A 12,593-nucleotide genomic window follows, 5' to 3' on the forward strand; every position below is an offset into this window, starting at 1 on the left:
GTAAACGACACATCGCAACATGATAATCGTGACACGTCAGTCGTGTACGGCATCACTTACCTTCACCTCGTGATGTTCTTCTGGTTTTAAAGTGACATATCAATCTTTCTCATTCGTGCTTCGCATATCATCGATGCCCACTCTACGTGGGATCTGCCAATTCGTTTAACTGCGGCACTCTTTAGGGGGCCACGTTGTCGTATGAAGTCGTTGTCTCTTGGTGTAGCACAGACAAACCTACATATCACAGCTGACTCAAGCATGCTGAGCGTGTACTCGTGTCTCTTGTATGTTGTTCTTCGAAAGACTTGATGATGATACAAAGTGCGGCCATTGCTTCTGTGGCTATGGAAACACGACAACACAAGCCTTGTATAAAATTTAAAGAGGAAGCGAGCGTGAAATAGAAAGAGTAAGAGAAAAAAGGAAAACAAAAACAGCAAAAAATCAAAATTAGAGAAAATAACGAGCAAAAAGCACAAAAACGCTGAAAAAGAGAACAAGAAATAAAGATACGAGAAAGACAAGATAAAACCGCAGAGAAAAAAACAAAGGCTGCCCTGCTCTGCGCTTTCTTTGGGCTCTGGAACCAGTAGGACGAAGTTATTTTTTTTCTAAAATCAAGTTCCGTCATCTAGTATCTGAGACGCCAAGTTTTCATGTTGCGTATACTTCAACATTTATTCGTCATTTACGATTCACGTACATGAAGACCGGTGCGATATACAAGCTCAAAAACGCAGAACCCCTTTATGGTACTACTTTCCGGGTGCATGTTTCTATACTCGGTTGTATAAAAAACTGTCACATTGCCACAGGTCGGCAAACTCACTCATGAGTCGAGACTCAGATTTAGGCGTGAGTGTGAGTCCGAGTGAGTCTACTTCAGAAAAACGTTTTACGAGTCTAATCTCGAGTGAGCCCGGTTAAGTCATACTCTTGTGAGTCTGAGTCCGAGCGAGTTTGGCTGGAGAAAAATTGCGTGAGTCAGAGTCCGAGCGAGTCCATTTATTCTGTCGACCTATGCATTTTACAACTAGACAAACCTACCTTCAAATTATGTAACAATGCTTCCGCAACATGGCGCGTACTTATGAAATGGAAATTTATCTATTGTATAAACCTTTTAGCAAATTGAGTGCTTGATTCCAGTTGAATAAGAGCAAGTTTTGCCGTTCATTTGTACTATTTGTGAGAAGGCAATCACTGCATGAGTGAAGATGTCATCTTTTTCAACAAGCTGATGCAGTGTATGAAACATTTCAACAAGAAGACATGTTTTGTCAAAACAGTTTCTATCTTGACGAAGACGAGTCTACTTGCCGAAACGTTGGCTATGGTGCATTCCCAGTACAAGGATCAAGGATATTTAATCATTATATATTATTTAAACAATGTACAGTGTTATACAGTCAACTTCAAAAATTGTGAATTCTTTCAGAGAAGAGTTAATTAGTTTAATTAAAAATAATTAGTTACACCGAGTTTGTCCATTTATTCAGTGTAACTTTATTACCACACTTGAAATATGCACTAACTTCTTTTCGACGAAGCTTTGACAAGATCACTACCTATTCGGAGGCCTTAAATTTGATGCATTTTATGTGATACAGTGGATATTTTCTCATTGTAAAGTAAGAAGTTATCACAATTTAAACTGATTATGCTAGATGGTGTCCCTCTTCCAGGGTCATTTGCTTCCAAACTAAACAGAAGTTTGCCATCTGTTCCCCTTCAAGTGGACATTGCAGGTTTACTGACGCTCCTGCTTGCTTCCTTTGGCAGGCCACAAGCGGACCAAATGCAACACCCGCGAGGAACAAGCGTGCGCCAGAATAGGAAAAGGATGCGAGTTGATCGACGAAAAGGCAATGTGTGTGGGTAAGATGTCACGCAATTGGCTTTGTGGCAGGTTACAAGAGACCATGAAATTGGAGTTGATGGCTGTTCGTGGTTTTCTTTTGCGCCTATGGCTGAGTAACGAGTTTTCACGCCACGCGCTGGTGCGTTGTAACGCGTACGTGTGGCAGGGGCTCTTGAATTTTTATCATGGAAAAAGCCTGTCGAGTTCGTTACAGTTGAATCGTTCCTCATATCTTTGTGCGAATCTTCTTGCATTAGCGCCGTGCGCTCTGTGCTTTTCCGAAAAAGAACGGTGAGTTCCTCGCTATTTGTTCACAAAGTTTCTTCTGCTCTGTTTAATTTGATACAAACAAAAGCAGGGTAGCTAGAACCTGCATAGGTGAATAATGTTCAAATAAATAATCAATATCCCTCTCATTTCGCTTCGTACGGAAGAAGCGTACAAAATGCAACGAGGAAGAGAAGGAAGTATGCAGAAATATGAAACAGAACTGCGAGTTAGTCGACGGCGCAGCACTCTGCGTAACTGGCAAGTAACTTCTTCATCGTCGTCAGCATCAATTGCTCGTTCCCGTAACCCGAAAAGCGCAGCAGCAAGACTTCCGGCCAACGCCACGTGCGGTAGACGTGACCTGAGTAGAAATGTCACACGTCACGTCATACTACCGCTGAAATTTTATTAAGAGAGAATGGTTTTGCTAGCGCTCCATAAACAGAAGCATAGATCACATGCAAAATTACTGCTATCTGTCGGCTGTCGTGTGCATACGCTAAGCGCAGTACCCACAGTCCGCGTGTGTCTATGTATACGTATACATTGTGGAGATAGGTTTGCACTAGGCTTACTTACTAAGCGCAACCGTGTAGGGATGCGACGTCCTCCACTGCCGCTGCGTGCGACGACGCTGCGGCCGGGTTCATCGTTTTCTCCGACACGGTGCAGAAACCACGCACAAGGCAGGACAACAACAATAACGGGTTTATTAACCCAAGGTGCAGCACAGTGCGACACTCACGGGCTTGCAGGCCGTATAGGGAACTCCGCAAGACCGAGCAAGTACGCTTGCCTAGGGCGCGATGACTCCCGCAGAAGGGGCGAAGTCAAACGCACGACCGAGAAGCCGCCTTCTAAGCAGCGCGTCAACCCCTCGTCGAGGCCTGAGAGCATCTGCCGCGACGAACGAATCGTCGGGCGCAACATAGCTCGTAGGAGGGGAGGGTGTCACGCGCGCCCCATCCGACGCCAGCGTAGCTCCCGCCGACTTGTTCGCCCTGCACGGTCTCCTGACACCGTGCAGCTCTCGCATTGTGGTGCCCCGCCCTTGGACTGCTTGGACCGGATCCCTACTTTCCTATCTCCTTCTATTTTCCGTCGCTTGCCTCTCTATTTCTTCATCTATTTCCTTCTATTCTTTTTATCCCTCCTTACCCCCACCCCTACAAGGCAGTATGCCGTGTCGCCTGTCGGCACACAGAAATTAGGTGCCTTCTTCCTCTTCCTTACGAACCACTCACCAAGCAACGTAGGCCCTCGGAGGATTTCGAACTGGACGGTCGTGCCCTCACGATCTCCGACGCCAGCGTAGCACCCGCCGACTGGTTCGCCCTCCGTGGTCTCCTGACGCCATGCAGCTCTCGCATTGTGGTGCCCGCCCATGGACTGCTTCGACCGGATCCGCACTTTCGTATCTCTTTCTATTTTCCGTCGCTTGCCTCTCTATTTCTTCATCTATTTCCTTCTTTTCTTTTTATCTCTCCTTACCCCCACCCCTACAAGGCTTTATATATATATATATATATATATATATATATATATATATATATATATATATATATATATATATATATATATATATATATATATATATATATATATATGTATAGACTTCTTCGCGCTTCTTCGCGTTGTACACATTTAAAATTCCAAGCATTTAGCAATATTTTGCGACTTTGAGCGCATATATATAGCCACCGCTGACTTTGTGCTTTCATGGCCATACCGTTAATGTAATGCATACCAAATTCGCCATGGCATACAATAACTTTACGACTAACATTATACACCGCATCATGATACCCATGACATGCATATTGTGCATGGCATGATTTACACACCACGCTCATGGTGCGCTAAAGTCCGGTTCTCTAGCTTGATATACAATAAAACTGGTGTTGCTCCTCGTGACTGCATGACAAACATAAATGACGAAGATATATGGCATGTACTGTATGTTTCACGCTCATCGTGCAATCGCGACCGTTTCACCATAGCTTGACATACAGCAAAATTGTTATTGTGCGAAGTGACTGTATCACGAATATAAATTACTGCCTCAACATGCAAATCGATACATACATGTTATGTACAACATTATAAACGTCTTGCTGGCTTCTTCGCATTATATGCCATCGATCCCCACAGTGCGTCAGATTTTTCAGGTTTGCTTCTCAAGCAACGTGCGAGTGGTTACAATCAAGTGCGAGTTTAAATATTTCCTTCGGCGTTTTTATGTTCCAGTTGCTTTCAATGTTTTGCTTACTCTTGTTCTCTGCACAGCCACGAAACGAACTGAATGCAACGAAGACGAGAAGAACGCGTGCAAAGAAATGGGAATGGAATGCGATTTCTCGCTCGGCGCTGCCGTGTGCATTGGTAAGCATCCACTGCGGAATGCCTATAATGTTTTTTTTTATTTTTGTTACTCGTTTGTCAGCACGCCTCTTTTATATTCTTATTCTCTATAACACAAACATGGCTTTGTGATATGAAAAGTTTACTAGTGGTCTTCGCTAAGGAAAATGCAATAGCATTGTAAAAAAAAAGCTTAATACTTGGCTTATCACTTCTATGGAAGAATTCAGAACTCACTTAAATTTACTATTCAGCTACAAACAAAACTGTTGTATCACAATTTTTAAAGGACATGGGTTAAATTTTCCAGCGCAGCTTTCGGCAAGCACTGGAACACTATTTCGCAAGCTTGAATAGTTGAATGGACCACAGATGATGTAAAGTAGCACAAAAGACTATTATATAAAATTCTGATCACAACAACCTATATACAATAGACAACTTTTAAGGAACTGTCCATTACGAAGCATTCTCGAGATTTCAGTGGCTGAGGTTGAAGGTCACGCGAGTACTTACAAATGTTCAAGAGTCAGTCGGCAATGTGCAAGTCACCTCGGAGAGAGCTATCACGTTTAAAGAACTTTACATTTTCTTTTGTCTAAAGCTGCAAAAAAAAGCACCGTCTCCACACTCTGGCCGTTAGGGCAGCTGTGAGCGCAACCCCAGACTAACAAACTGAAAAAAAATGTTTCGCATACGTACGGGAAGGTAACAGCGCGGAAAACAACTATCCAAAAGAAGGACACATACAGGGCGCTGTATGGTTCTTCCTTTGTTTGGTTTCTTGTTTTTCTCGCTGTTTCCTTCCAATAAGTCTTACAACCACGCCCAGGCCAACTCTTTAGTTACACATACGAATCCGTGACTTTAAAAAAAATGTTCCCGCAATTTCATGAGGGGCGAAGCACCTTAACAGCGCACAATGTTCCCCCGTCCATAAACCGCCGCCATGCGTCTACAGCAGATGTAGAATTCGAGACATCTGCGGACCACAAAAAGGTAATCAGAAGGCTGTCACCCAGAGTAAACAAAGTGAAAGTCTGAAACACCAAAAAAAAACAACAACATTTAACCATCCATTTGTCAAAGCATATGGAAGAACAAAAGGTTGACAAGAACAGCATAAAAGGCTGTTAACTAGAAGAAAAAAGAAGGGCCACGATTCATGATGCGACTTGCACGGCTTCGCCCTATCATTAACATTCACTTCGTAGACATGCGTAGATAAAGTCCGCAACACTTCGGTAAGGGTGGGGGGGGGGCGGCTACAGTCGTTCATACATGTATTGCATGTAGCGTGGTCACGCTCATAAACAAGGCCACAGCAAGGCTCGCGATGCTCAAAACAAGGTTAAACTAAACGATCGAGGTGTAAAGTAATATCATTCATAAAAATTTGCTAATACCAATCATGAACTGAAATTGTCTAAAACCGTTTCGTAAAAAGGCGAATGACTCTGGCGCCACGTGAGAGAGGGCGCCACTGCCTCGTGGAGAGTGAGATTTCTCCTCTCGTCCGCTTTCTACATGGTGCTAGTATGAAGCGGGCGAAAATTGACAGAACTCGCTGCAGACGACGCGTATCTCAACTGGCGTAAAAAGCATGAAGTCAATAAGGAGTAACAATAAGTAGTGCGTACGTTGCACATCGAATGCGCCTAACAAAAATGGCTTGGTGCCAAACAAATCCAGCATTCTCACCTCAAACATTGATATGCCATCGACATTTTGGTAAATGGAGCCATGGGTTCTCGACGAACGGGAATAACCCGTGCTGCGCAGTTGCTCATGTTTCACAGTATGCACGCTTTTTTTTTGACCCCAGCACACGTGTTTTCAGCGCTCGGTTTGTGGACCGTGCTTAAGCCTCAAGTGTTTTTCTTTCGCTCCGGCAGACGAGGTTTAATCAGTGGCCAGCTGAACTTCGTTTATTTATTTATTTTCAGCTTAGGTGTTACGGTCAACGTTTTCCGTGTGTCGTAGATCGAAATTTATCATTTTCACGAACCGTCCCGCGTTCAATCGCCGACTAAAACGCGTTCTTGGGCTTGTTGTTGCGTTGTCTGAAAAAACATGAAGTTACTGCGAAACGAGGACGAGAAAGGACACGATGTTCGTGTCCTCGTTTCTTCGCACCTCAATGTTTTGTCAGCTGAATGACCGCCAAAGCACTCCGTACAGACGGTTAACAAGAGACTCTGGAACATGCCATTCCTTATCTGCGTTCGCTGCCCGCGTGTTTCCTTTTTAATTTCTAGTGGACCAGTGCAGTCAGCAGTGAAATTTGCACCATTTTTGCGACACATACGCGCTTTAGCAGTTCTACAGCAGAGCTATTATGGTCGAGGAGGGAAAAAGATGGAAGCCAAGAGAACTACTACTGAGGAAGAGACAGAAATAAAGGAAAGAAAAACAGAAAAAAAACTTCGACAGAAAGACACAGACTAGAAAAACGTCAAACCCAGAGAGGAAGCAATGTAGTATAGTAGTCACCATGTATTGTGTAGTGTAGCAAGAGGAAAGACAGAAGGAAGAAGACGAAAGCCAAGCAAAAGCTACGGTCACCTATAGGTGTCTACCAGCACTGCTGTGACCCAGCCTCGCACCACTCAGTGAAAACTTAGCTAGTGTGCTTTGTTTAGTATATTTTAAACACCGTCGTTTCCTTTGCAGACAAAAATCGCACGACATGCAATGAGGAAGAGATGAAAATATGCAGATCAAGGGGGAAAAAGTGCGACTTCAAAGCGCACGCACCAGTGTGTATCGGTAAGCAATTGTAATCTCATTCAATGAACCCCAATTCTCCTCTCTGCCATGGGAAGTTTTTTTGAGGACTGATGCGTGCAAGTGCACATTATATTGTGATTGTCATCACCAATATTTTCTTTCCTGGCAGATACAAGCCGTAAGGCTTGCGATCGGGAGGAGGTTCGAAGATGTTCAGCCCTCGGCAAGGAGTGCGATATTGTGGGAGGGGCGCCCTTGTGTCATGGTAAGGTGCTCTACTTGCAAGAAAACTTTAAACACCTTAAATTGCTGAAGGTGCAGCATTGTTAAGTTAGCTTGTTTGTTTGCCGTGTGTTTCTCTAGTTATAATGTTTTTCCGACTCTGGCGGTAATAGGGCGCATTTATTTGCGCGTTTTCTTCGCAGTATACTTTAAACTCATGCAGGCTCGGGTCATTGATATAATACAACAAGTGGACAATAAAATATTGACGCGTGTCTACCTGTGGACAAAAACAATGATGGGGGATTTAGTGGACACGAGGTAGTGGGCCTCTAGCTTCACTCGAGACCGAAGAAGACGGTCTTGTGGCTCAGCTGTTGAAAACACGCTGCTTTCGTTGCGAGGTGTACCTCTGTTTTATTCGCGTTGTACCGCGACACTGGTGGAGGAGCTGGGCCGCAACTCTGTCTGATGCTCCACACGCCCGCTGGGAGCCGTTCATCGAGTCCAGAATCATTGTCACCGGTAGCAACTCCGGTGCATCGCTCCAGTCGACGGTTGCGAGGCCTCGCGCCAGAGCTCACTCACTCGCCGGAACCTCCTAGGCACCGAACACCTCAACCAATGGCCAACGCAAGCCCACAACAGGTGGCCAAGGCAGATTTCCGACGCTCTCATCTCAGGTGACCATTTTTCAACCCCTCGTTTCCGATCGCTTTAGTGGCGGTGCCCATGCAGACGTCCACGACTGGCTTGACAACTACGAGCGTGTTGCCAAGGTCAATGAGTGGTCGGAACAGGAAAAGATTTCCCGCGTCTATTTCTACCTTGACGATGGCACTCTTACTTGGTATGAAAATAGTGAAGGCAATTTGTCAGCTTGGCCTGACTTTCGACAGAAGTTCGTCTATACCTTCGCCAATGTCGATAGAAGGGACCGTGCGCAGCAGTTATTGGAGATACGGGTTCAAAACCCCCACGAAATCGTTGCAATGTTTGCCGAGGACATGACTCGTCTCTTTTATCGAGCTAACCCGCACATGACGGAAGATAAAAAGTTGAGTTACCTCATGCGCGGTGTCAAGGAACAGCTTTTCACCGGGCTACTGCGCAATCCTCCAAGTACCGTGGTTGACTTCATTAAGGAAACTACGGCTATCGAGCGGGCCCTTCATCAACGCCGCAGGCAATATAACCGCATGTCCTGCAATGTCCCAATCAACGCTAATGCCATGACGTCTGAGAATCAGACCTCCTTACGAGAGTTGATTAGGGAGATAGTTCGCGAAGAACTGCAGAGGTTAGTTATGGACTGCGGTTACTGAAAATCCCATCGCTTCGATCGCTGAAGTCGTACGCGACGAAATTCACCAAGCATTGTCTACGACTGGTCCTGATACTCAGCAGCGTCCTATGAGCTACGCTGCCGCTCTACGACGTCCACCACCAGCTATGCCGACGCAGTACCACCAGGTGCCCATGATCCCTTGGTCTCCGCCGCAAGAGCAGACACTGCATCAACCAGCCACGCTACGGTCATACAACCAGCCGTCCACAGCCACACCATGGGCAGCGACGCCAGGGGAGATGCTCAGACGTCCACCGACCCGGAAAACCGATGCATCGCGCACAGTGGACAGACGTTCACTATGCTTTCACTGCGGAGGTGCAGGCCATGTTGCCCATCATTGCTGGCAGACGAATGCACACCACGCCGTGACGACACCCCTTTCTAAGGAGCCCGTTCTCACTTTGAGGATGGCTGTACCACTACAGAGGAGGCAATGCCTACTCACCCTCCTTGTCTGAGACGTCAATCCCGCTCTCCGTTCCCCGTGCGTTCGCCTTTGTCGCACCGCCACACATACGCGGATCTTAATACATGAAGGTCACCTAGCCCGCGATGGGGAAACTGAGGTCGGCGACCTTCGGGGGCGAGGTTGCAGGCCATAAATATGACGACAAGAAGCCCCCACAGCATGACGTTGTACAGCCGATAAGCCGTGAAAACGATGAAATCGTGACTGCCGACCTTAGTGTTCTTCTTGACGGTCAGAAAGTGACAGCTCTAGTCGACACTGGTGCCGACTTATCTATTATCAGTCAGGACCTCGCCGACAGCTTCCGAAAAGTGAAGACGCCGTGGACAGGCCCTCACATAAGAACAGCAGGCGGCCAGTTACTGATGCCCTCTGGAAGATGTACCACAAGAGTTGACATCAGAGGTTCTGCTTTCACTGCGTCGTTCGTCGTTATCGCCGCATGCTGCAGAGATGAAATTCTTGGCATAGATTTTTTACGGGAATATGGCGCCGTCATCAACATACCAGAGAGCTTGATTACGTTTTACAACAGTTCGGGCTTACCCAATTCTCCAGAGGCGCGACCAAACCAACTGCGTATTACTGATGACGACGTGGTTCTCCCTCCTAGGTCATGCACGTTTGTTTCGGTGGCCACCGCTGCTCAGTTTTACGCCGAAGGAGTTGCAGACCAAATAAGCTCGCTGCTCTTCACCAACGGTATTTCCGTCGCACGAGGTATCGTCAGAGTTGCTTCTGGATAAACGGACTTGCTGCTGACCAATTTCAGTGCTGAGCGCCGGCACCTTCCTAAAGGCACGGCTGTCGCTTACTTCGACGATGTAGATGTCGAAGGCTGCTTGGCGGTAGTAGATGAGTCGCTAAATCTTGATTCAGCGCCCGTTCTGAACGTTAGCACTACTTTGCCGAAAGACGATCGACGCAGACTTCTTGAGCTACTGGTAAAATTTTAAGACTGCTTTTCGACAACATCAAAAGTTAGCCGCACGCCTCTAACCAGGCATCGAATAATTACCGACGAAACGGCGAGACCTATTCACCAAAACCCTTATCGCGTGGCTCCAAAAGAACGTGAAGCAATACAACAGCAGGTAGACAAAATGCTTGAAGATGACGTCATTCAGCATTCATAGAGCTCTGGGCGTCACCTGTAGTCCTCGTTAAGAAAATGAACGGCAGCCTGCATTTCTGTGTGGATTACCGAAAGCTAAATCAAGTGACCAAGAAAGACGTATATCCACTACCGCGTATAGACGACTCTCTCGACAGACTTCGACACGCTCGATACTTCTCTTCAATGGATTTGCGGAGTGCATATTGGCAAATCGAGGTGGACACGAGAGACCGCAAGAAGACCGCTTTTGTAACACCAGATGGGTTGTATGAACTTAAGGTCTTGCCATTCGGTTTGTGCTCAGCGCCTGCTACCTTTTAAAGACTCATGGATACTGTGCTTTCTGGGTTAAAGTGGAAAACATGCTTAGTATATCTGGACGACGTCATAGTGTTCTTCGCAACGTTTTACGAGCACCTTGAGAGACTTGAGGTGGTCTTACGAGCCATACAGACCGCGGGCTGACGTTGAAGCCTGAGAAGTGCCAGTTTTGCTACGAAGAGCTGCGATTTCTTGGTCATGTCGTCAGTTATGCAGGTGTTCGTCCCGATCCTGAAAAAATTGCAGCCGTAGAACGGTTTCCTTTGCCGACCAATAAAAAGGCTGCCAGACGCTTTCTCGGCCTCAGTGCATATTATCGACGATTTAACGCAGACTTCGCACGCACAGCATCACCGTTAACTCGCCTCACGAGAGAAGACGTCACCTTTGAATGAAATAACGAAGAGGAAGCTGCTTTTAACGATCTCCGCCAGTGACTACAAACACCTCCAGTTCTTGCCCACTTCGACGAGAGAGCCCCTACGATGCTTCACACAGATGCTAGCAATGTTGGTCTGGGAGCTGTGCTTGTGCAGCAGCAAGAAGGCACAGAAAGGGTATTCGCTTATGCAAGCAGAACGTTAACACGCGCCGAGGCTAATACTCCACGACTGAGAAGGAATGTCTCGCCGTGGTATGGGTGGTTACAAAATTTCTTCCGTATTTATATGGTCGCCCCTTCAATGTAATCAGTGATCACCACTCACTGTGTTGGTTAACAAATGTTAAAGACCCTACCGGCTGATTAGCGCGTTGGAGTCTCAGGCTGCAGGAATTCGATATGGCAGTCATACATAAGTCAGGGAAGCGGCATATGGACGCCGACTGTTTGTCCCGTTCACCCATTGAGTCGGCGACCCTTCCCGAGGAGGAGGAACATCATTTTTCGGTGTCCTCGACACGACCGCCATTGCGCAGCAACAACGTGACGACGCTGAGTTGCTTGGCTTAATTCCTACTTGGATGGCAGTTCTCGGAAGGCGCCAAGAGTTTTCGCAAGAGTGCTGTCATCGTTTTGTTTACGGGGCGGAGTACTCTAAAAAAGAAACTTTTCGTCGACGGGATCCGCCTATCTACTCGTCATCCCAGCAGTCCTGCGCACCGAAGTACTGAAACCATGCCATAACGAGGTTACCTATGGTCACTTGGGTTACACAAGAACGTTGGCCAGGGTACAGCAAAGGTATTACCGGCCAAGACTAACCACAGCCGTGAAGAACCACGTTCGTACCTGTCTCGACTGCCAGTGACGCAAGTCACCACCAACTAAACCAGCTGGCCTCCTGCAACCCGTACAGGTCCCAATTACTCCATTACACCAGATCGGCATGGACATTTTGGGCCCACTTCCTACTTCTACTGCCGGCAACCGATGGGTTATCGTGGCGACAGATTATCTGACGCGTTATGCCGAGACAAAGGCTATCCAGAGAGGTACAGCAGCGGAGGTGGCAAAATTTTTCATTGAGAATATTGCACTGAGGCATGGTGCACCAACCGTCGTAATCACAGACACAGGTACCGCATTTACGGCCAATCTTTTGGACCATGTCTTGATGCTGAGTGGAACAAAGCATCGTAAGACCACCGCCTACCACCCGCAAACGAACGGGCTGACAGAGCGTCTAAACAAAACCATTGAATACATGCTTTCAATGTACGTAGACGTTGAACACAAAAATTGGGATCAAATCTTGCAATACATAACGTTCGCACACAACACGGCCAAGTAAGAAACGACCCGCATGACACCATTCAGCCTCGTTTATGGACGGGAAGTACAAACCATGTTAAATGCAATGTTACCGCACCAAGGCGACGACATCGTCCCGGAGCCGACACGTTTACCACATGCGCACGCACGCACACGCACACGCACACGCGCGCA

The 12,593-nt window shown here is 46.8% G+C and overlaps 1 protein-coding gene across 1 annotated transcript in view; it reads left to right on the forward strand.

The window, feature by feature from the left end:
- Positions 1 to 834: 834 nt before the first annotated feature.
- The window catches only part of LOC142761748 (uncharacterized), a 112,817-nt gene continuing 101,058 nt past the window's right edge, over positions 835 to 12,593 (forward strand). Inside the window, exons 1-5 of the mRNA XM_075870026.1 lie at positions 835 to 874; positions 1,786 to 1,881; positions 4,421 to 4,516; positions 7,169 to 7,264; positions 7,395 to 7,490. Of these exons, the coding sequence (XP_075726141.1) occupies positions 835 to 874; positions 1,786 to 1,881; positions 4,421 to 4,516; positions 7,169 to 7,264; positions 7,395 to 7,490 (424 nt within the window). The remainder of the gene's footprint in view (positions 875 to 1,785; positions 1,882 to 4,420; positions 4,517 to 7,168; positions 7,265 to 7,394; positions 7,491 to 12,593) is intronic.

This window comes from Rhipicephalus microplus, chromosome 7 (assembly GCF_043290135.1).
Source record: "Rhipicephalus microplus isolate Deutch F79 chromosome 7, USDA_Rmic, whole genome shotgun sequence".
Lineage (NCBI taxonomy): Eukaryota > Metazoa > Arthropoda > Arachnida > Ixodida > Ixodidae > Rhipicephalus > Rhipicephalus microplus.